At 27.5% G+C, this 26833-nt stretch overlaps 1 protein-coding gene across 9 annotated transcripts in view; it reads right to left on the bottom strand.

Annotated features, from left to right (window-relative positions):
- shaker (Potassium voltage-gated channel protein Shaker) overlaps positions 1-26833 on the bottom strand; it is a 338010-nt gene that overhangs the window by 9820 nt on the left and 301357 nt on the right. For 4 of the 9 annotated variants that reach the window (XM_065507662.1, XM_065507663.1, XM_065507665.1 and 1 more), the window contains 3 exons: positions 21573-21702; positions 18294-18484; positions 17351-17749 (listed from right to left, as the gene is read on the bottom strand). In XM_065507662.1, coding sequence (XP_065363734.1) covers positions 17358-17749; positions 18294-18484; positions 21573-21702 — 713 coding nt within the window. In that variant the 3' untranslated portion in view covers positions 17351-17357. Of the gene's footprint in view, positions 1-17350; positions 17750-18293; positions 18485-21572; positions 21703-23361; positions 23492-26833 lie in introns of those variants that run through there. The other 5 variants (XM_065507661.1, XM_065507666.1, XM_065507667.1 and 2 more) reach the window with 5 other exon arrangements.

Genomic DNA, 26833 nt, shown 5'->3' with positions numbered 1-26833 from the left:
GATATGATCTAGGAAATCTACTAGGCTTTGTCAGGGGAATAGGCTTCTTTTTCTTATTTTTTCTTAGGAATGGGGTTTCCACTTTAATTATTTTTATGGCAACTGACTTCTTTCTTTTTTCTCGTCAATTTCATTTCTTCACTTCACTTTAAGTTCACACCGAGTTATATTTCTTAAGGGTATCTCAATGGATCCTATGGGTCTCCGAGTGGAAGTGTACTTCTATAGTACACACTAAAGGGCTGCACAAGCACACTCATATGCTACTCAAGACATTTACCAGCACAACAGTTACTTCGGATCGTTGGGTATTTATTTACAAAACGAATGAGTGTGAATGAGGAACAATAACAACCAACGACAGAATAAAACAACAGAGTATAGAATGAGAGACAGTATCTGACAATAAGAGTAAATATACAACGAATTAATGGTATGTGATTTCAAGTCACAATGAAGCAGAGCACACAGCGAAAAAACCCACGTTAGGCAGCACGCATTCACACACATTGAAATTCATACATAGAAAAATTCATTCATGAAAATAAAAATTTCAATGATTCGAATAATTTTTGGTCATAGCATTGAAAATGTAAAACATATACGGGGCGGGGCAGGGCATGTTAGCATACGATCTTATACAAAACAAACTCACATTACTCATTCACTTTTCAATGTGTGTATGATATAGAGTACAAGCGTAGGAATTTTACAGTATTGTCGAGTGAAGTGAAGCAGGTCATTCAGTGAAGACGACAAAATGAATGTGCTTGTGCAGGCCCCTCTAGTACACACCCCTTCAAATCTATCTATCCAGAGATTCCTATTAATCGACCCAATATTAGTGAATTATTTTCACAAGTTTTTTTAAAATTACCAACATACTGAAAAAATTGGCCACCATATTAGTTTAAGGAGCACTTTGATTATCTTTATCGAAATAACAAATTAATTTTTTGACAATTTTTGATGAAATTCATGTTAAAAATTACTATAACTTCACTTTATATCAATAGCTTATCCAGTAACTAGAAAACATAAATTCCCGGTTTTGAAATAAATCGAAAATAACTAAATCGGACGGATGTGAAATGTTAATATATTACAGTTACATTTCTATATAGCAAAAAACATTTTGTCCTCTGAAATCTAACTATCAGTGGTAAGTCCAAAGCCAAATGAAAAAACTTTAATCCATGGTTGGATATGTACAAGTACTGGGTTTAGTATTAGCGCATTAAATGACAACAAACTTATGTTTAAAAAACATTGAAATATTTCAATACTTTGAAGTTTAATGGTGATTTGGCACGCCTTTAAACGCCTTCACATTGTTCATATATTTGATGGACCCACTATTTTCAGCAAATATCTATTTGACCTACCAAAAGTTTTCCAAGAACAAATAAAGTGAAATAATATAATCATGGCGTTTTCTGAAGTTATCTCCTAATTCACAATCATTCCGAATGTTTTAAAATATCGACATTCAAGAACTAAAAACACTCTTAAGACCACAAAAATTAATAATGGATAATACACGTAGGTCATTGGAAAACTGCCACATCGAGGTGACTATAAAAATAAATTGTTAACAAAATATATACAAAAATAATAAACTCAAAATTCAAATTAAAATTGCTTACCTGAATAAAAAAAAATTAATTAATTTTTATAAATTATTTTTATTTTTTCTTATACTTAGTTTATAAACTTAAGTAGTTTTTTCTTCTTCTGTTTTGTTTGTTTGTTTTTTTTTTTAATTTACAATTATATCATTATTTACAAGTTTGTTTAACACTGGATTTTATTGTATTAAATACTCAAATACATTTTTAGTTTATTTTAAATTAATAACATTATATTTAAACATATAATAACATTGGATTTTTTGAACACATTTATTCCAAACTCTCAAAAACACATTCATATTTATTTATTTATTTAATTATTTTTAGTTTATTTTCTAATTTTGAAATCCTTAAAATTATTGTGAGATTTGTAGAAGTTCTTAAAAAAACATTATGAAGAGTTGGTTCAAAAATAATCCTAATTGAATTAAGGAATATATTATTGAAACAACCAAAGCCGAAATGGAAAATTTGATTTATAGCTACTTAATTATTTCTAAAATATATATACAAATCACGCACAGAATCAGGGTGCAGATATTGATATAGTCTGCCTTCAAATATTGATTTTAGCCCAATGGCTTTATAAACTATAATTCGTCTTTATATGACAGAACTGTTTATTCTGCAAAAAAACGAACAGTATGTTCTGTATAGATGCATGATTCTTCTGTTTAATATGTACCATTGACTTTTTTTCAAGCGAATTGTTCTTTTTAATGTTGTCTTCTATCAGCTTCGATCAATCACAGTTTTTAACAAGTAAGAGAGCTATATTCGGCTGTGCCGAATCTTATATACCCTTCACCAAATTACACTTAACAATAAATTTTTTTTAAATATTTTTGGGTAAAAAAAATTTAATTTTGTTTTCGAAATTGTTTTTTATTTTTTTTTTTTTAAATTATTTTCCAAATTTTTTTTAACTGTTTTTTTGGAAAAAAGAATTTATGACAAACAAAATTTTGTTATGGGTTAAAAAATATTTTTCCCGATTTTGACTAATTGCTGGTTCAACTTACTATAATAGCCTTATCTACATCGTTGCAATGGACTTTGAAATATTAATCATTAGATATCCATATTGTCTATATTAATGATATAGATCAAAAATAAGCCAAAAATCTAAGCCAACCGAGCCATAAAATTCCCGATATATTGATGTTTGAATCATGTATGTAAGTTATTTGGGGACTACGGAAAGTTGATTTCAACATACAGACGGACATGGCTATACTTTGTGGGGACGCAAATGAAAAATGTAGAAAATACAAACGGAATGACAAACTTATATATACCCTTGCCACTCATGGTGAAGCGCATATAAAGTAACATGGCTGTGCCGAATCATGTATACCCACCATCAATATTTGGGTATACATACATATTTTTCTGTTATAGGGGATGAATGGACAATTATGGACCGATCCTCATAAAGGTGGTTATTATAAACATTCATCACGATATTTATTATTATAAGACAATTATGTAGGTTGAAGTCATTTTCAGAGGGGGACCTTGTCTGGGGACAGGGGACAAATGTTGCACGATTTTCGCCATACTTTATAGTATAATTTCAGAGTATTTAGAGCGAATTAAATGTCAGGACTGCCGCATAATCAACATATATATGACTGCTCAAACAGTATTCCGGGGGGACATTTTGCTCGTTTTCAATACCAAACAAACCTTATCAACAGAGAGTTTCAGGCAGGTAGCACCTCTCATGCTTTCAAAAGAAAGACAGACAGACGGACGGACATAGCTAGATCGTCTTAGAATCTTATAAGGACCCAGATATTTTGATGTGTTACAAACGGAATGACAGAATTTTTATATAAAACTAAACTAAAAGTTTTACATATGAAAGGGTCTGACAATATATAATTCGTTCCACAGCATGTTTCATATAAAATTAGCGAATTAAAAAAAATGTTTCTAACTTAAGAATTTTTATTAAACTGCACAATATTATATTTAAGGATTTCTGGTATTTTTGTTTTTGTGTAACATTATAATACTAAAATGTATTAATTTAAAAGTTTTTTTTTTTTTTTTTTTTTTTTAATTTTTTACCTTTTTTTACATAAAATACTAGTTTATTAATAATTAAATTACTTTAAATTAAATTTAAATAATAATACAATTTTAGTTTATGTAGTTTGGTGTTTTCTTTGTTCAATTATAATAATTTTTCTTTTTTTTTTGTTGTAATTATTCTTAAATTTAAATTAAATTTGATTTAATTTTAGAATTTTTTATTTTTATTTCTTAAATAAATTTTTTATGAGGACTTTGTACAAAAAAAAAAAAAAAACGTTTATGCCTTTCATGAGACCAAATGAGGAGCAAACAATTTATTAATCGAATGGTTTTGAAAAATAAAATAGATTATTTTTTTTTTGCCACTGTACACAACTAATAAAGTGCAAAAATACAGGAACTGATTTGGGTGTTAACTTTAAAATCATGCAAAACTATTTATTTATACATATTCGTACCTTTTGTACATATGTTATTATATCACACAATTAAAAATGCAAGATTTATTTTATGGAATATGAAAAACTTTGTAATGTAATCCATCATATTCTGATATTCTGTAAATCAATTATTAAGAACATTTTTAGAGGCCGACTGATAATTCGGTTTCGGTTTAGAAATTGGCTAAAAATCGGCCTAATATCAGTATTTAGGACTCGAAAATTTGGATCTCTTTATAAGTGAGGTGTCAGCTATTTTGATTTGCAGAACATAGAGGAATGTTTAAAACACAAATCGTTTTATGATTCAAACAAAATAAATTTTTTTAATGTTTTAAAAAAACTAAATGACCTGGACTAAAAGAAAACTCAGCTAACAATTTAGTATAAAAATAAAGACTATTATACAAGCACGAAATCGTTGTATAGCTAGAAACGCAGGAAATGCCTGTGAGGGTTCACTTCTCGTATTACTAGAGATAACTGCTCATATTTAACAAATTGCAACAGTGCATTGGAAAACGTTCTTAAAATACATATTAATGATAATTTCATAATATATAGGACAGGCTATGTTTCCAACATTCACGATTAAGTTAATACAAATTTAACTAAAACACTGGCATTAAATACAAAATTTGTAACACTTCAATTGTCTGCTTATAGGTTTAAGTAATTTTATATAATTGGTTTTATAGTTTTATTTTGTAATTCTTGGAATGTTATTATATACATATTCGATTTTAAAATAAATTTGTTTTTGCAAAAATATTTCTTGTGAAATGAATACCAAAATATTGGACGAATTATCATCAATTGATTGTTCGCAATTATTGACGTTTTCGCAATGTATGGTTAAGAGATAATTACAACTTAAACACTTGTTAGGAATTTTTGTTAAACAAAGCTACAGTTTGTTAATTTAACTTTTGGTTTTTGTCAGCTGGGCTTAAAATTGTGTAAACTTGTGTTATATAGCTACAATTAACTAAGAAAATTATGTTATGTCAACTGGCAGCATATCGTTAAGAAAACAGATAATTGAATACTAAGATAAGGTATAAATAAATATTTACAAATGTGTTGACGAAATACCAAATTTTGAAATTTGTTTTTAAAACCTTGATATCACGCAGAGAAAAAATATAGTTGTGCCATGTTTACTGTAACCATTTAAATAGTGTTACAAGTTGTTTTAACTATATTATAGTCACAGTAACTATTTACATGATTGTGGTAACCATAATATGATTAACTTACGATTCACATGATTGTATCAACCATATATATGGTTATAGTAAACAAGTATATGTTAGTGACAACCATTTTTATGATGGTACCATCATGTGGACCATTCCTTCTACCTGAACCAGGTTTTATATCAACGGACAAGTTCTCCTAGTACTGTTTAATAACATTGGAAACAGTTTGATAGCAGACCTTTGATTGTTCGGCCAACTTTTTGTAGGACCAAGTTGGGTTTTGTTGAAAATATTTAAAAACTTTAGTACGTACTTTTTTCTGGTCACTCATTTTAATCAGATTAACAACAAATGAACTTAGTTGAAAGGTAACTTGATCAAAACAAAAATAAAATAATACTTGGGTTAAAAGTTTTAATGAAAAACGTGTGTTAAGAATTTCAAAAATTTTTAGGAGATTTATGCTCGTTAAATTGATTTTCGAAAGTTTCATTTATATGGGATCTATGACTTAATATAAACCGATCGTCACATATTTGTGTTGAATTTTGTTTGGATATTAACATATTTCAAAGAGTTATGCTCATTAATGAAAGTTTCTAGAGTGGTCCCTATAAGTGCTCCCACTACTACAGCTTAAATAAAACTTATTTGTGTTGAATTTGGTTTAGATATCTATATAATTAACATATTTATGACAGCTTAACTATTTTCAGATAGGACAGTTGTCTGGGGGCTAGGAGAAATATAATGCACAAATTTTAACCAAATTCAATATGCTTTGTCCTTGGGTCAATATAGAAGTTTATGCCAAATTTTGTCGATTTAGTTTTTAAATTACGATCTGTAGTTTGATTACAAGGTTTATATCGACTCAGAAAGTGATCCTGAGAAGATTGGTAAGGTGGGTGTTGCAACAATATTTCTGCACGTTACAAACACCAGAACTAACCCAATATACCTTCCCCACTAGGGTATAAATACAAACAGGGTATCTCACAAACATTTAGTTTCTTAACTAACATGGATGGATTAATATTTTAATGTTAAAAAGGTACCAATAAATTCTTTGAAATATTTAATAGTTTTCTAATAAATCTTACATTTTGTTAAATTTTAATGCCCGCTTCGGTATATAGTTTTTTTTAATGCTTTTTTAATACATAAATTTTAAGCAACATAAATTCTTTTATTAGTTGTTTTTATTCAAAATTTGTGTGCGTGGACGGTTTTCAAAGCTTTGTTTTTTTTTTGTTTTAATTAATTTTTGTTTATTTACAGTAAATGTTTTGATATTTCAGTTTATGCAAATTAAATGTTTAGATTGCATATTTAATTCAGTCAATATTAGTTTACTTAAATGTTGTAATGTAAATTAATCACAAATACAAAATCAATTCAAAATTATTTTAAGTGAACTGAAAAAAATAAACATCACAATTTGTTAACACCCAAATCTTTTTTGAAAGAATATGAAAATATCTACATACATACATAGATACATATTATGTAGTAAGTATATAAATTAAAATCTTAGTTGTACCTGTTTCAAATGATATATGTATGTATGTATGTATATTGTAGTAAGTGAGGGGCCGCAGAACAAAAGGTACTTTTTTGAAAATTTCAAAATTTTGGGAAATTGATTTTTTGTAGAAGATTTCAACCCAAATACATATTATAAAAATGCCAAAAAATGTACCTTTTGTTCTGCGTTTCCTCAAGTATTGTAGTATGTATTTAGTACAACTGGAGTTGTTAGTATAATAATTATTTGTTTTTATTATTTATATTTTTGTATTTTATTTTCTTTTATGATTTGTGAATAATTGTTGTTTTATTTTATTTTATTTATTTTTATTGTTATTGTTAAAAAAAATCATAAGAGCGTTGCTATATATTCTTTAAATATTTTCTTAACTGTTTTTTTTTGGTTGTTGGTTTTAAAGTTTATTTATTTTACATTGTATTAATTGTTGTTGTATTTGTTTTGGTTTTTATTTTTACATTTGTATTTTTTCTGAAGATTTGTACTTTATTTGATCAGTTAATCGGGGGGACATTTGAAGCAAAAAAAAATTAGATGGGGAATTTGTTTGTATTAAATAGTTTTAGTTGCCTTAAGATTTATTTATTATTTAGGAATAAGAATTTAAGGATCATTATTGTTTTTATTTCTTAGTTGAGAAATCAAATCTAAAGAATCGAATAAATATTACAAATGTATTTATTGCTTTACTTGAGTTATATATTGTAATAATATAATCATCTCATCATCTATTAATAAATAAATTAAAAGCTTTAATAATTTTCCAACTAAATTTGAAGAAAATAATTTTAATATTTATGTATATGTTTTCTATGTACAAGCCATGTTAGTTTTTTAAATGAATTATTATTATTTTTATTTTTGGGATAAGAAAAACTATTAAATGCATGATTTGATTTAGCAATTTCAAATTTGGTTTTTTACTTTGTTGTAGTTGCTGTGTTATTTACTATTCATTTGATGAACATTTATCAACTTTACACAAAATGTACAATAAACAGTTGTTATAATGTGTTTATTCAATTCATTTCAACGGCAGTATTTACTTTTATGCACTGAATCAACTTTATGGTGTTGTATATAAAACTTAAATATTATTTGTTATACGCTGGTCGGCAGCTAAATTTTTCTGAAATTCAAAACTATGCACAATTGATAAAGATAAACAAACTCAATACCATAACGAAATTGGAAAATATCCATTGGAAACTTTTAAGTATTTGGTTTGTTATAAAGAAGTTAATTGTTGAGCAATTACTTGCTGAAATACTGGCACCATCAACTGGTATTGATTTTTGTCAATAAAAAACCATACAAATTGAAGTGATTTCACCAGGTCGGTGGTTTTGTCTCCCACTAAAACTCTCTTGAAAACTGATATGACCTCTCATATTACTGGCAAGAAATTCAGATGGTACATTAATCAGTTTTTTATATTCAAAATCTTAAATTTTTTTTATTAAACGTTAATTTGGTACAAAAATTTCAGAATTTTCGGAAAATTATTTTAAAATCTTTTGTTATTGTTTGTTCATGTATGTATCTATTACTTTAAAATTTTGTCAATAAAATATAATTTGAATTTATTATACATATTTCGAACAAGTAATTTAATTTTGAAATAATCATCGGATAGTGTATCGGATTAAAATGTAAAAGTTTTGAAATAGTGCCTTCCTCAGTGCACAACAGATTTATTTATTTAGTTATTGTGTTGTTCTTATATTTTTTTAATGAAAATGAGAAACTATTTAGTTACAAGTTTATTTACTAATAAAGAACTAAAATATTAAAGCTTTTAGTAAATGTTTATAAAAATGTTATTATTGCTGTTTTGTATATTGAAAAAATAAAATGTATAGGGAGAATCCATCTGAAGCGGACGTCTCCGATTTCAATGCTATTTACACACAGTCATTATGTATTGCAATTATATACCAAATCAATAACATGTTGACTCCAGACCAAAATTAGAATGATCCAGGCAATTTTTATGAGGCACATTTTAACGTACCTTAAATTATGGAAGGACGCATGAGCCGATATATTTTTACCAAATTTCAACACCTACGAAAATAAATAATTGTAACCCCCTGTTATAATAAAAGCTGAGTTGCAGGGTGTAAGAGTTGGATACTTTGACTAAAAAATTGCATCTAACATTCACATACAAGGATGTGGTCTACTTTGGATGGTTACAATAGATGTGGTCTACTTTGACACCCTGTATCTCATTTATTATTTAAACCTGATGTATAAGAAACACTTTTTTGAAAGCTTGGATCACTGTCAATCTTCATAATCTGCACAAACTTATTCTATGTTTGTGGAGATTATGAAGATGGACAATCATTGTCAGACATTTTTTTAAAGTTTTGAAAGGCTGTGTTTGATATATATGGCTATGAAGTTTGTACCCCATGAATTAACCTTTGAGATTTTGAAAGATTAAAATTTTATTTCTGAAATTAAATGAATATTCAAATTTTATATACATATGTATGTATGTAGTATAGCGAGGGTTTATATTCAAATAGTGCTATAAGCAAAATCAATAGTGCTATAAGCAAAACAACATCGTTAACTCTAAGAGTAATAACAAAAGTTTATTTTACAATGTTATTTAAAAGCGACGTCTAAATCCTACATATGTTAATTTTTTGTTAATCCCTGATGTTCGCGCTTATATGTTTGATAGCACTTTCTACAAGTTGAAGTTTTTTTCATTTCTAACAGTGAAATAAGCAGATAGCACTATTTGAACAAAAATAAAAATGAGCTTTAATGTAAACTTTGAGGTTTTTGTGTAAATAATAGGGCTCATATACAATACCATCATTGATGTGCCATCAAGTGATTATGCAATTAAGCTGGACACACACACTACACCAGCATGCTGGTACAAAATTAATTTTTTACCAAAAATTGTGTGGAAAAGGTTGTAATGAATAACGATAAAATTTGTAATGCACTTATTATTGCTATTATCCTAAAACGAAAAAGGAGTAAAAAAATGAAGTTTGAATGAAGAAATTGCTAGAAAACAAAGGAAAGCTAGGTTTTATTTAACTTTCATGAGCTAATTTTTCAACACTCGATAAAATCATTCTGGTACAATCAAAAAAATATCAAAGTATTTTTGATAAATCACCAGTACAATCACTCCACAAGCTCATATACGCTCAATCAGCTGGCACAATCACTTGATTGCACATTTATGATGGTGTAGTGTATGGGCCCTATAACACGAGTTTTTAATATTTGCTTAGTTGAATAGGATATACGTTTTACATACCTCAAGAACTTCGTAGTTGTATGAAAGTTTATACATAAAGCTAATCAGCTTTCTAGAATTTTCCACAGAATTTATTTTTGTAAGAAGCTGTGCTACGTGAGTCCTTAAAAAAATTTGGTTACTTTCTCAGGACATAATCGAAAACGTTTCAAATGTAGGTTTTCCAGTGTCGTCATCTAATTTTTCTTACTGTAATTTTTATGCAAGTTTTCGATAAACATGTTGGTACATTTTGTTTTAAAACTTGATCGGTTATCGAAAATCCTAAATATTGCATCCCCTTCACACGTTTTTCTTCTTTTCTAGTCTTCTACGACAATAGACTGACTACATTATGGTTAATATGTTCATTCTCGGAATCTAGAATAAATTTTTAGTTACAATTATAACTGTGACGAATTTTGAACAGCAAACCTATTTGAAGATCGTTCTCATCTTCTGTATATGAAATATAATAGATTGCAATCGCTGTATGGAATTCATTTTGTTGGTTGCTATAAAAAACTCATTTTCGAGAAAATGTCATATATCACTATTTGAATATAAACCCTCGATAGTTTAAAAGTAATGGGCAATTGTTTTTACAAAGTTTGGCAGTTTTGGACCGAAAGGGGTATCCAGTATAACATTTGTGGTAAATTTCGTTGAAATCTGAGATTTTTCGTCCATTTTGGAATGGATTCTTATAGAGTACATTACTTAAGGTATTTACAAACGACAATATTGAGTATTAATACTTTTCGAATTTAAAATATTATTAAATCCATCCGGTATGTCATGAAATCAATTTGAAAAAATACATTTCTTTTATTTAGATGGTAGTATTCAAAATATTTGTTTATTAATTATTGACGTTTTTTGGGAAATTTTATTTATTTTATATACATATTTCAATCACATTTATTGATTTTATTTTTTGTATTTATAAATACATACAATACCCCATACATGTGAAAACTAAAAGTTTTTTTATTGTTTTAAAATGTTTATGAATATCAACAGTAAATAAAAAAAAACATAAGAATTTGTGGTATTTGAAAATCTAATAAAATGTTTGTTTAAACAATGAAATTGTATTATGATAAATAAGTTTTTGACAAATATTAATACTTAAGGTACGGTCACAAATGGCAAATATTTGCTCAAAAAAGCGTAACCACTTTTTTTAGCACAAATTTGTTTGACGTGTGTACTCTTACAAGTGTTTTGTAAGATCAAAAAGCATCAAATTTAATAAAACAATTTTTTTGGTTTTGAATCAACCTAAGTAAAATAAGTTTTTGAAATAAATAATAGAATTCAAATGTATTTTATTTAGTTTAGTTACGTCTTTTTCGCCAATTATTTGTCATGTGTGACCCTACCTTTAGTATGGTCGCCTGTAAATACCTGTAGTGCATTGTGAGTTTTAGATTGATTTCAAATACATATGTACTTATTGGGAAAACAAATGTGAATGGATGGGTGTAATTATGAAATGTAGCCACGATAGAAAAAAAATAAAACCATGTTTCAATTTTACTTATTTTCTTGTTATGTACTGTTTTAAAAATGTGTCGTAAAATGGAATTGTGTAAAGGCGATTTTAGTTGGGAACATAAAGAACTTCTTTAGAACCGTCCCGATTTAATTTTTTCTCGAGGCAGACACACTGTAAAACAATAAAGATAAAATATCTATGGTACTATTGAAGATCAGGAATATTAATATGGTGAAAACACACTGTTGCGATCATTATTTAATTAAATTAGTCCTGCGATTTAAGAAAAAGTCAAATCGCACGATATCGCTGGACAGTTGCGCTGACCATGCCCTCAAATCACTCGTGCAGAATGTCCAATGTTGAAATCACATGTCGTTGGTCCATATCATCCAATTCAGGCCAAAAGAAGCTGGTAATCATCGACATATATCAGTCGCCGTTGAAGGTGATGGTCAACGTAGTTCTCAAATAAATATGGACCGATGTCAAAATCCTCACCAAACAGTGACTGTTTCGGGATGCATTGGCCACTCTTGAATCCCATGTGGATTAGTATCTTCCCAAACCCATTTTTGTTTGATGACGTACCAGAAATAGGCCTTATCGCTGAAGATGTTTTTCTGATGAAAATTAGGGTCAGTTTCCAACTGCTCCAGGTCCCATTCAATTTTATCATATATATGTACATCCATCCATGGGGATTTAGAAAAACAAAGTGAATAAATGACAGCTATTTCGACAAATGTTACTTCAACAATATGGCCGATATCAACTGTCAAAGTCCGGAAGAATCTATTGCAAAATTAGACACAGTTTGCAAAAATTTGTTTGCGTTTTACCCATCAATCCAGAGACTATTATTAGTTGTTTAAGGTTTGTTCACGGGTCTTTCAAGTGACACTAGAGAAAATTGACATCGCTAAATCGGAAATTATGCGACCAGGAAATTTCTCATGCAACAACTGATTGTTTGGCCGTTTCATGGTTAAAATGTCCCAAGTTTGTACTAAATAAATGTCATAAATGGATGACAGCTCAATTCTTGACATTTCATCATTTGAAAGCCAATAAGGTCATATGTTTATATTGACAAAACCTTGGAAATATCAGCTTGTATAAACTAGAAATCAAGCTCAAATGGAAAAAACATGACTTAATTAATAGAAAGAGAAGAAAATGTATTAAAAAATGCATATGTACTTTTACATACCAAATAATGTACTTAATAATACCAAACTTTTCAACTTTGATGGTTTTTGAAAGATGTAACCACTAAAACTCCTTTTACTTACAACAATTCAAAACATCTATTTAGTTTTATTTGATGCTGTTTGACCCAACATAGCACTTGTAAGAGCAAACAACGACGAACAAATTTGTGCTTAAAGTGGTTACGATATTTTGAATAAATATTTGCCATGTTTCAATTGCTGAATTCACAACATTTTGTATCGTGTATCTTGTATTAAATACACTTTTTGTTTATTAGTTTGTGAACACCCCATGGTATATTGTATGAATGTTTTTGAAAGAGTAGTATGTATAACATCCCAGCAGGAAAAAAGAATAGGACTTCAGTTTGTAGGCCTTCTAAATGGCATACTTACTCATTCTGAAAGATCCGATACTCATTCCACTCTGCCTGCTCTTAGAAGTTGTTTAAGAAGCCCTATGAATCCCCTTCTAATAACAAGTGAGTAAATGAAAATAGTCTACATCAAAAATTAAAATACTCTTCATCTCTTTGATTTTCAACAATAAATTGCTTGTGGGCTACCATTAGCCCACCATAAGTAGGCCTTCTCTCAGCCCTCTAACAGCACCGAGTTGCAAGGCCTTGGCTCGCAGTGACACGCCGTGTAAGTTGATAATGATTTTGCCATACGGCTAGAAGTCCTTGTGTCTGCAAAATGAGGCATTTAGGTAGGCCTCTTTACAGCATATTTTTCCCGCTGGGATGTGGTCCGACTCTCAATTTTTTCAAATTACTCTCTCACATATACGGGTACCAGGGATGGCAAATGGAAAAAATTGTACCAATCAGCATCAGAAATTGTACTTTTTCTACTTTAATTGCACCAAAGAATATTTTTTCCGAGAATATTTTTTTTGGGAAATTCCAGTGATATTTCGGGATTTTTTTAAAGTTGCAATGAACAGTTGTAATTAATAAATTTGGATCGATTCCATTACATCCATTCATTATTTTGGTTCTAGCAACAGATATTCAGTTGATAATGAAGCATCGTAGTTTAAATTATCGAATTTTTGTCACCCATCTATTTTTTAGCCACAGCAGAAAAATTCTGTCATTAAGGGCCAATTTTTGACTTCGTACTTAAATATGAATTATATTTATATAAATACGAAAATGAGTTTCTCAGTGCTATTTTAAATGACATTTAACTGTGAAATAAATTTCCAAATTGTACCAAATGAGTCATTGTACCGAAAAAAGTACAATTATACCAATTTTGCCATCCCTGACAGGTACTATGTAAGCTCAGAGAAATGTAAACAAACTGATAGCTGTATACCAATACAACTTTTTAAAAACATATAAAATAAAAGTGTATAAGTATTTAATTTTTGTATGAAAATTTCCAACAACAAGCTTACACTATATTATATTATGTATTGAATACAATAATACACTCGATACAAGGGGTTTTGTGAATTCTGCAAATATGTTTTGTATTTTTTTAAGTTTTAATAAATAAATTTGGCTAAAATAAAATTGTTTAGTTAGAATGTACGGCTTTTTGGATCTAGCAAGTTTAAGTACATATGTATGTATGATGAATAGATGTATTTATGTATTTAATGTATGTGTACACAGTTAATAAATGTTGTATGTATTGTAATGAATGAATGAATGATGACGAATGAATCTATGATTCTATAATTTAATGTTTGTTGCTATTATTCTCTTATAAGGTTTGTTGCTTGCTGTTAAGCGTTTTAAACTACTTTGATGGTTTGATGTTTGATGTACATATGTATGTATTGTAATTAATGTAAAGATACATACATACGTACAATTTAAATACATATCTATAATATTGTGTTTGTTTCTATTGCTATTTACTTTCTATGTACTACTACTCTTTTCAGTTGTCCTTTTTTGTTTTGTTTTTAGTTGGGCATCACTTTGCTTGTTTTAGTTTGTTCTTTAGTCTGCTATTATCTAAATTATATATATATATATATGTATATATACATTCTAAATCTGATCATAATCATCGTAATCATTGTATGTACTTTTGCTTCTTTGTTTGTTTTTTTTTTAGGAGGCGTTCTCTAAGCCACTGCTTGTTTCTGGGATTTTAATTACATTTTATTTATATGTTTGTTAGTTTTTTGGTTTTCTATAAATTATTATTATCGTTGCAATGGATTATTTTAGCCATTTGTTTGTTTGTTTTCTTTCTGTTTTATACTACAATTTTAATTGTCATCAAGCTTTGTAAAAATAGCATTTTCCTAGATATTTCTAGCGTTTTCTTGATAGTATCCTCATTGTTTTCATATGGTTGTGAGTTTTTTTTAAGTTTGTTCATGAACGGCACGTTTTGTTTTTTTTCTTCTTTAAATTTAATATTTTTTTTTATAAATTTTTACCTATTTCAGGTTTTATGTGTTTATTTGCTAGGTATTTTTTTTAAAGATTTTTTTTCGATGTTTTTTATATTTTATTTAATTTTTTTTGTTAATTTTTGTTGATTTTCTTTTAATTAATTAAATTACTACTTAAAATTAAATCTTAAACAGCTTTGGTAGTAGTTTCTGGCATCCAACGTATTGTACAAGGCCAAAATATCGCACGTAACGTCTTTTTTACTAAATATTGTTAGATTCAGATTTTTGGTATTTTCAAGGTTTCAAATTTGTTTTTTTGAACACAAACAATTGTTGGAAATGCAAAAGAAAATAAAAGCTAAATTTTTATATAGCTCAAATTCTAAACAATGTGGAAATTTATTAAGTTAATTTTGTTTAACTTCAAAAATATATAGATAAGTATACATATTCATAATCTCTTATACTGCTTCGGTTTACCATTGAGAGCGAGCACTCATTTAAATTACTGATATTTTACTATAATATCTATTAAAAAAAGTTTAAACGATTTATTTAACACTTTTACTAAATAAGTCTGTAAAAGAAATCAAACGCCATGATTTACTTAATTTAACTGGTAATAAAAAGAATACATTTTTTTTTATTATTATTTGCGAAATATGTTATATTTGAATAATTCAATAAAAAATAAAATACGATGTATTCCATGCGTAACAACGAGAATTGATTTATAACAGGCACCGTAAATAACGGTTTTCCAGAAAATTTGAAATCATAAAATAAAAGTCATTTGAGGAGTTTTATTTTTCCGGTCAGAAAATAAAACTCTTTTCGTTTATTTTCTACTTTTTTCAGTATCTTTCATTATTGTTTAAGAAAAAAAAAACAACAACAACAGTTTGAAAATAGGAATCAAACAATAACAGATTAAAATCCCAATTGATTTTATTTTAATGACAATTTATTCAATTGCAACTCAAGGGGCTTTACAAATCGTAATGATCTGACCAGCGGTAAACTTTAGGTGTCAAATTACATAAAATGAGTTTTAATTTCCGACGAGAAAAATAAAACTCCTCAAATGAGTTTTATTTTATGACGGAAAAAATAAAAGTCTTCAAATCAGTTTTTTTTTCTGACGTATATTTAAAACTCTTTTTTTAATAGTTTCATGCGAACTTTTATTTTTACGTGTTTTTTTAAAAGTCCCAAAATAACTGTTAAAAAATAACATTTTTGATATCACTTATAGCCGTTGAGGTCCCTGATTTATAATTCTTATAAAACTATTAAGTCCGGGGCTGGTAGTACCCAAAACAGTTGTTCGTTTTGCAGGATGGGGACTTAGTAAATTTCAGTCGTTTCGTATTTCGGTCGAAAACTTAAATATAATTTTAAAATTTATTATTTTTAGACTCGGTAAATATATTAATTTGAAACTAGATTGTGATGTTATTTTGAAAATGTATTGAAAATGTTTTAAATTTTCAATATAGACGGCCAATGCAATATTAAAATATTCGACATCTTAAATGTCTACTCATAACATGCCCTAATTTGAGAGCCCTTCTGAGGGGTCTATAGGGAACTTCATGTCCATCGGAACAGCCAGGAGTAAGTAGTAGATTTATGTCCTTCACTATTGTGGAATGTGAAGCGTTCAAGTCAGAGTTTCATTAAATAATGGGTTCTTAAATTTATACATCTTTTAAAATTTTATCACTATATAAAAGAGTTGTGAGGTTATATATCACAATATTATTTCAATTTGGAATTTAAGTTTTTGACACACATGGAATACGTACGTTATTTATGTATAGATTTAATGAATTAATTGGAAAAAAAAAGTATTATTTTTCTGATTATGTTTTGTAAATCAAATGAAAATTTAATTTATAATACAAAAAAGACAGAGAAATAAAATACAGCAAATATTTATTAATTTATTTATTTAATTATATTTAAGGGGGTGTATAGGACCAAACAATTTACATACATATAAGTAAGGCACAACTTTATTTCTCGACAGGATAAGAGATTGTTTTTATTACGAAAAGTACAAAGAAAAAAATAAATGAAAACTTTATAGAAATCAAAGTGGATAGAATTTGAATGTGAAACTTACCCAGTAGTCAAACGTCGGTCTCGATACTAACAGCCAAAGCATTATTATGTCTATGAGTTTGAATGTTACCACCGCTGGTAACACTGATGGCAGATTGCGTGTAGCCATTTTGCAACTGGATTTGTTGCTGTTGCTGTTGTTGAACTTGTTGCTGCTGCTGCTGAAGTTGCTTATCTGGCGGCGTTTGCTGCTGTTGCTGAGGCGGTGCTGGCAGGGTTGTGGTAGCAGTAGTTGTTGCTGTTGGAGTTAAATAAGGATGATGAGTGGTGGCTCCTAAAAATGGAGCCAATGAACGACCAGGATGCGTGTCAGTCATTCCTGGCGTTGATTCGACACCATCATCTAAATCCATCATATCCGATGAGGACTCAGATAACGATGATTTTTTTAAATGTTGACCTAATCGTTTGTTTAGGAATTCAATATATTTTTTTTGGATTTAAATTTCGTTCATGTTATAATTGATGGTATGTATCATTATTTATTATTTAATATTTTTATTTTTATGTTGTGTAAATATGGGAATAAAAAAGAAAAAAGAAATAAATTGAGTACAGTGAAAATGTATTACAAAAAAAAAACTTATAATTATTACTACAAATTGCATAACTTAATTTTTGATATTTTGGTTAATTGTAGGAAAAGTTTTGAGTTGGAAGGAGAGGGATCAAGATTGATATAGCTAGCGAGTAAGTTAGTTTGTGAGCATCTGTCATTAGAAAAAATAAAATTCACTAAATCTACTTTACCAGAGGAATAACATGTGTGTAAGAATTTATTTAAGATAAATACTAATTAGTTATGTAATTAGCTACTTAATTATTAGTTAGAAGATAGAGTGTGTGAGAAGCATGTTTAGAGTAGAAGATATGAATAGTCGTAGAGAACATGGGAAAGAGAGTAAAATGTAGGCTGATATTGCAAAATTAAAAAGCGCACTTACCTAATGTACCAGGTAAATATGGACAACTAGTAACATGATTGAAGTTTTGGCTCTGCATCTCCTCTTGATCCGTTTCACGATGATAGAAATAATTGAAATTACTGACAATGACCGGTACCGGTAGAGCGATTGTCAAGACACCAGCAATGGCACACAGTGATCCCACAATTTTACCCCAAACTCCGACCGGCCTACGTAGCGCCATTCACAAGTGCATATTTATAATTGCGATTCACGTTTTCAGATTTTTATTCAGTTTCAATTAAGTATTTTTTTTTTTTTTTTTTTTTTGCAAATTCATTCAATGAGGAAGTTAGATGTGGGGTCATTTATCAAATTCAAATTCAATTTCATTTCATTTTCGATTATTTGAATTGTATTTTAAATTTTCAGTTTTCGTTTGGTTTTGTAAAGTTATTTTGTATTTGGTTAATTAATAGTTTTAGGTATTTTTTATATATTGTTTATTTGGCATATTTTATTTTTATTTATATTTTTTTTATATTTTTTTTTGGTATGGAGAGAGAGAGAGTACGTACGATGTATATAAACGAACGAACGATAAAAAATAAACAAATGAAAATACAAATATAATAAATTATGGAGTAAATTTTCGATCTTTTTTTGTTTTTTGATTTCTATGTATATGTTAATTGTTATTATAAAATAAAATTAATAAGGATACATAAGACATATAAGAGAAAATGGGTAGGCAAGTAGTAATGTAGTATAAAATGTAGATATAAAAAAATGGTTTTTACATAGGTATACATATAAAAATTAATTAAAAACAAATAAATCGTAATAAATAATTTATGTAAGTATATAAAACATCATCATATGTATGTATATGTTTGTATTTGTACAATATATTTATTAACAGCATTAGTTAGTAATTATTGTAATATTCATAAATATAGTTTTTATTATTATAAAAACATAAGTAGATAGAGATAAATAGATAGATAGGGAGAGAGAGAGAGGGGGGGGATATAGTAAGATATAGAGCGAAATGTAGCGATCGGGTTTTAAGGGAAATTGGTGAGTGAATTAGATAAAAAAGGGCGAGTGTATAATGGGTGCAATTGCTGAGAAAATTGTTTAAAAAAAATATGTATTATTAAAATCAAATTTACTTAGTTCTATCAATTGTTCAGTGTGTTTTTATAAAAAGTTCATCACAAGCTGTAATAATATGACAATCAACCTTCAAATATATGTAAGTAAGTTTTGAGTGTAACTCTGTTTTAATGCGATATGAATTTTTTATAAAATCTACGCTTCATATATATGTATGTATGTATGTACTTATGTATGTGGTATATCAAAAACCTAATTTATTTTTATACTAAATACAGTCCTCTTTTAACAGATATCTAATAATCAGTTTTAATCTATTAATATTTTCTTGCTCTTCGGCTTTAAAATTGCCAGTCTAATTCATGCAGAACATATTCAAGTCTGTCTTTTTAAGTGTCAGTCAATATAGAAGTAAATGTGAATATTTTTATATCTATAAAAGTTTCAGTCTTAAATTTCAATTATGGCAGGGTAATATCCGAAATTAAATTTCCCATATTCCCATAAAAAAATCACCATTATTTAATTTTAAAAAGTATGTTAGAGATCATGTCAACTGTATGTTAAATTGAAGAAACAATATAAAACTAAAGAATAAACCTTTAACTTAATTAATCCTAAGCGTAGTTCATAATGAACCACAATAAAATATCGGCTAGTGGAATTTCAGTATGTAATATGTACTTTCTACAAACTATTTAGTCTCTGAATGATAAACGACTTGGCGAAAATGTTTGTTGGTATGTTGGTGCAAAAATGTTGATTAAACAAAATATGATGATGGTGGGAAAACATGTGAAAACTGAGAGCGATAGAGAAAGAAAAAAGAAAACAAATGACGAAAGAGAGAGAGAGAGAAAGAGATATGGTAACAGACGTTTCGAGTGAGTTGATGGTGAAATGGTGTAATGCACCACTATACATGACATTTAACAAGAAAACAAAAATTGAAATAATCACCACCAATTGTTATTTTGTTGAAAGAAAAACAACTTAAAAATGCATGCTAAATTAAAGGATAATAAATACACATTTAAGCCAATTCATCGAAAATTAAAAATATAACATAAACAAAACCAACATAAGTATTTATATAATTATTTAACTAAAAACATGCAGCAAGCTTTAAGCAGCAATTAAATAAATTTTTATCAAAATATAAAAAGAAAAGTTGGAACAAAAATCAAAAACTCTTCAAAATTCCCTGGTATTTAAAAATACACCAAACTAAATAAATGTAAATTTATAAAATAAAGAAAATTAGCTCCTCTGTAATAAATACAGTAAGTAGATAAAAAAATAAGCTCAAAACGAATTTATATTTTTTTTTTGTAAAAAAATAATTAATTAATAAATAATTTAGTGCTCTTGTTAAAAAGCTCTTTTTTTTGAAAGATGTGCTTTAAAAATGATAAATATTTGTGATTTCTTAATTATCAATATAAAGTTTTGATATGTTGGGGGATAGATAGAAAAAGCCATGATGGTTGTATGAAATAATCGTTGTTTAGAAATGAAATCGTATCAATGAATTTGTAATGTCGCTTGATTGATTGTTTTGTACATAAAAAAAGATGATTTTTTTTTGAATCTGTACGACTCCAAGTGCAAATCATATGAAAGATGATAGAATATTTAAAAACACAATAGTGGTATTCATGAAAGCTTGCAACATTAAACATTTGTCTTTGTTTGCTTAGGCATTTGAGTATTTAATCACTTTTTAACACAATCTTTTTAATGGCCCAACTATTTATTCGCTTTATTGCAAGATTTGATGAGGACCATTAATAATGTTGCTGTATCCGTTTCGTAACTTATTAATATACGAAAAAATACAGCAACTTTTGTTAAGTTTAATACAAAGAAAACAAATATTTAAAACTAAAACTTTGCTTAATTCGTTGAATAAATTAATAAAGTTTAAAGAAAATGCTCAAATATTTGATTGTTTCAAGTATCGGTTTCTTCTGAGCATTTTCTTTGAAACCGAAAATAAAACTCACAAAATCAGAGAGAGAGAGATAGATAGAGATATAAAGATAGATAGAGAAAACAAACAAAATCAAAACAAAACAAAACCAAAGTATTAAGACAAAACAAAACAAAAACATAAACAAAGTAAGAAAGTATGAAAGTAATAGAGATAGAAAGAGAAATAAATCGAAAATCTATAGTAAAATTAAAGTTTTTGCATACGTCATGTCACCATATCCAACGGTTGTCATGGTAACGACAGCCCACCAAAATGCATCGGGTATGGACTTGAAGAAGGAATTTTCGCTTCCAGCTTCCGCAAAATAAACCGCCGATGAGAAGAGTACAACGCCTAGAAAATTGCAAATGTTTGTATATAGAACGTTTGGTTGGTCTAATTTTAATTTTTTTTTTTATTAATTTTTGATGTTGTTTATAATTTTTTAATGAATAACTTTTTTTTTGTATTTGCCTGCTTTTTGAAATTATCGGGGATTATTTGGAAGGAATATATAGGGATGAGGTTTGGGTTATATGATTTAGAGGCTGGCAAATCTAAGGAGTTGATAGTAGTTGATATTTGTTAGTGTTATTTGATTTGATTTGCAGATATTAAGCTTAAATATTGAGTGATTGATTGTTTTTTTTTGGTTTGAAGTGTCTTGAATGTGTTGCAGTAAAATTACCTAAAATAGAAGTTTGGATTTTTGTTTAACAAGTTAAATATGTATTTATATTTAGTTATTAAAACAACTCCTGCATAAAGTTTGATAAATAAAAAAATGCATAATTTCAAGTAAAAATTCCCAAGCAGAAAAACTTTTTTATAATTTTTGTTTTCATTATTGTTCATTGATTATTCTGGTTTCTCAAGCGGCGTCTTAATTCTATTAGTTTGAAATGTAGGCTGTGTTGTATGCAAAATAGAAATTTGTATCACTATAGTTAAACATTTTATTCAGATATTTAAAGGACCTGCTAACGAAATATGGTGATATTTTAGCTTCTCTTGTTATTAGAAATCAAAAGAAAATTAAGTAATTGAAATTAAATTAAAATAAAACACATGCTTAATCAAAATTAAAATGGTTAAATAAAAACAAAGTATACAAATTATATCAAATAAAACACACGACAACATTGACGATTTTTTTTTTTACAATTTTTAGTAGACCCCAAAAAGTAATAAAAAATTAACAAAAATTAATTCAGTTTTAAAAGGCCACTTTTATTTTTTTACAAACAACACCACCACAATGTAGACAACATTTATTTAAAAAAAAATAAACATTTTTGATTTTCTTTTAATTGCATATAAAGGAAGGAGTACATATTTATATTTATAATTAAGTATATTCATTTAGTTATTTTTACAAATTATGTATAGAGAAATAGAGAAAGAAACACTGGATAGATAGATAAAGTATAAATCATAGTAAAGGGACCTAGAAGGCCGCCTAATTACCCAGGAATATGAAATAAAATTTACATTTTATGTCCATTATGTATCTTTAAAAGAGTCGGACTTCTAGATCTCTTCTCTATGGTGGAAACTAGAGAGTACTTGGTAGTTGGCATGGTTTCATTTTTCACATTGATTAAACAGTCTTTATTGTTCAATTTATTTCACACACTTTTTCATTATGTCGTTTGTTTGACGTTTAATTTCACATTCACATTACACAAACATTCAAAATGAGAGAGAGGGGTGAGAGACAGAGACAGCAAATCAATTTATTATTAAGATCATTATTTTTTTACACCATTTTACAAGTTGTACTAAAGTTTTATAAAAGTATTATTAGATAAGTTGTCTTATGTATTAGGGTAGTTAGAGATAGTTGGAATAGTAGTAGGGTTAATTTTAATTATATATTTACTTATATAAACAATAAAAACATAAGAAAAGAACAGACAAATGGAACGATTTTATTTTATTATAAATTAATTGTGTACAAATAATTGGGTTTAGATTTAATATTTTGATTTTAATAGTTTCTATTTTCTATACCTCATATCACCATATCCCACTGTGGTCATGGTAACCACGGCCCACCAAAATGCGTCCGGTATTGATTTGAAGAATGATACTTCGGCACCAGCCTCCGCGAAATAAACCGCCGATGAGAATAGTACAACACCTTTATTCGAATCGTATCGTATCGTATCGTTTCGATTTGATTTTTACATTTCATTTCAATTCATTTTGTTTTTATTTTTTGGGTTTTAATTTTGGCGAGTGTGTATTTAGAAGAAATTTTGAAAAATTAGTAACGATTTTATTTATTTATTTTTATAATTAAATAATTTATTTAAATTATGTATAACTAAAAAAAAACAAATAAGTTTATTTATTCTGCTTGGGATATTTTTGTTTGTTGTTTTTAATATGCTTAAAATATTTGTTGTTGTCATTAGCACAATAGCAATTACTATATAAATTTTTAGTAAAATTAAATGAATTAATAAATAAATAAATTAGCATAAACCTAACTTAGCAGCATTGTAAAAGCCCTCATAGTAATTACAGTGTTGAACAATACATGTGTACATACATATTTCAGCAGTTGTTACCTAAGAGTTAGGCCAAGATGTATTAACAAGGTGGCAGCGTAATTACAACAATACAAGAACAATAGTCATTTTTGTTTGTGTAAAACCGTGTAAACTGTCAAAAATAAATTCACAAAAACACACTTTTATAAATGAAATAGTTTTTTTTAACACTTTTAAAATATAAAATAATCTTTTTAATCTTATAACAAATTTAAAAATGTTTGTAAACAAGTTTTTGACATTTCACAAGGCAAAGCATGAGTAGAGCAAAAAATAGTCAGCTGGCGTTACGCTGCCACCTGGTTAAATCTGCCTTGAGTTAGGCAAATATTTTAAATAGATAATACAAACTTGAGGAATTTAATGTTGATTCCACTTCTCAGAGAAAATGCAAATTAAAGGAAGCGTTTGTGGATTGAGAGAGATAGAGTGAAAAGATGAGAGATTTAGAGAAATCACAATGAGAAAAGCTTGTGTTCTAATCCGATTCTTAAATCTATCTGCCGTTTTCATAATAAAAAATCGACTAGTTCTAGAACTAGTCAACTGGTTTCAGAATCGTTCCAAAATATTTCCGTAGAACATTTTTCTATTTCAAAGGCTTATATAAGACCATAGTAGGTCGGACGAAAAACGAATTTATCCTAAAAATGTGTACACAAAATAGTTTTGTAAAATCAATTCAATAAATAATTGTATTGATGTCTATGGCAAGTAATCAATTCCTATAATTAATTTGTCGTAATGTTCTTTTGCTGTGAAAAGTGAACGGCAGTGTGATTAATTTATATACATACGTATTATGAAGATACTTTATATTTTTTAAGATAGTACTTAGCGTTTCCAACACTGTAACCAACTACTATATATTAATTAACTATTGTGCTTTTGTTTGTTTGTTTTTCAAATTAATAATTTTAATTTTAAATGCAAAATTGTATTATATTTTTAGACATGAAAATTTTTAACTTATTCAAGTCTAGTTAAAATGGATCTGTAAATAGAAATTTATATTATAGATTTTTGTTTTGTTAATTCTTTTATGTTACATTTAACGAATTATTTCAACTAACTACAAAGTTGTTAAACAATTGACTAATAATATATGGTGCAGTTTAAATAAAATTAAATTTATTGGAGGGGATTAATTATTTAATTAACTATTGAATTAATACATAGTTAGTAATTTTAAGTAGGTATTAGTAAACTAAAGTGCAAATAATTAATAAAGAAATTTTATTAATTGAGAAAAAAACCAAAAAAATACTAAAAAAAAATTAAAGTAGTAAATAATAAAATAATATTTATTTAAAATTTATACTGAACCTTGTTTATATAGTTTTAATTTGTTTTATGTTTGGTTTTACTATTCTACATAACACCAGTCAACATAATTTTCCAAGCAGTGAATATACACACAGCCTCAGAAGTGTGTATACACCAGTGATTTTTTTAAGATCATAAAAATCATTATATTCCGACTTAAATCTATTTTTTTGAGAACCGAATCTATTATTCAACTCAATCTCCAACAAACCGAAACTATTAAATTTGAATCGATGAATTGATTATCATTATCTTAAAAAAAATCTAATAATTTTTGGTGTTTACTCACTTTTGAGGCTTACTGTATTTTAAAATATTTTTCAATAGTTTTTTCTAGGATTGATTTTTTTTCATTAAAAATTTGTTGAGCTTTAGTGTGAGTACTAAAATTTTGCTATTCTTTTGAACTTCCCCAAGAGAAAATGAAAAATAATCGATGCAAATACCGTCATCACTAAACAATTTAAATGATAACGTCTTTTAAATAATCGCCTTTGGTGTTACCAACAAAAGATCGATTTTACGAATACCGATATGACGAAATTCGGTTAATTAACGAATGAGAAAATATTTGCTACCTTATATAAGTATACAAATAGAATCAAAAGTACTTACTTTTTAAAAGATTGTCAGATTAAACATTTTTGGATGAAGAGATTTCGAGAATTTAAAAATTTTATTTTATAACGTCTTTAATGACTTTAAATATTGGACTAAAAATCAGGTATTTTTCTGAAATTTAATAAAAATATATGTACAATTATTATTCGATACAGCGAATTTTTCAGTTTACCGAAACGACTTGACGTTATATCATTCGTTATACCGATCTTTGTATGAGTATTGTATTTTTGGGGTTTTCGTAGAGTCGCGCGGACATGACCCAGCAGTTATGCAAGTAGTTAAAGCTGATGGCAATTTATATGTATATGTTAGGTCATTTGACAATTATGTGTTCTTTGTAGTGCAGAGGGAAGACGAGTAGTTATTTTATACATCCCATGTAATCTAGCGTGTTGACTATTGTTACTTAAGTATCTCTAAGTAATGTAGAGTGTAGTCACTTTGAATGTTTTCTTGTACTTCATTTTTACAGATTATTTTCTTTTTGCTTAAGCATACTAACATCCCATGTAACCTAGCGTGAAGTCAATTGTCACTTTAGTGTCTCTAAGTAATATAGAGTATAGTTACTTTAAACGTTTATTTTGTACTGCTCTTTAAAATCGAGTTAAATAAAAATAAATTTATTTTATCGAAATATTTCATTTCGTCCCTATACTACAATTGTTGACTGGTGTATAGAAAACGCTGAAACTTCTAAAGTTAATTTAATAGTATGAATTCTAATATTAATATTTGTAAGCAATAATTTGTATATAAAGTATTTATTCATATAAAATATGAATTCAAATAACATATGTAGTATATAGGCATGGGTAAATTTACATACATATGTATATCTATGGACTTTTGACAAAACAATTTAAGTGGAATTTTAAAATTTTTGAATTGATCGAATGTTTTATTATTTGTCTCTTAAGAATTTCGAAAGCTCTTTGAGAGTTTTCAAAATTCTTTAGGGACAAATAATAAAATAT

This window comes from Calliphora vicina, chromosome 4, assembly GCF_958450345.1.
Source record: "Calliphora vicina chromosome 4, idCalVici1.1, whole genome shotgun sequence".
Classification (NCBI taxonomy): domain Eukaryota; kingdom Metazoa; phylum Arthropoda; class Insecta; order Diptera; family Calliphoridae; genus Calliphora; species Calliphora vicina.
This window is presented reverse-complemented; position numbering and strand designations above follow the sequence as displayed.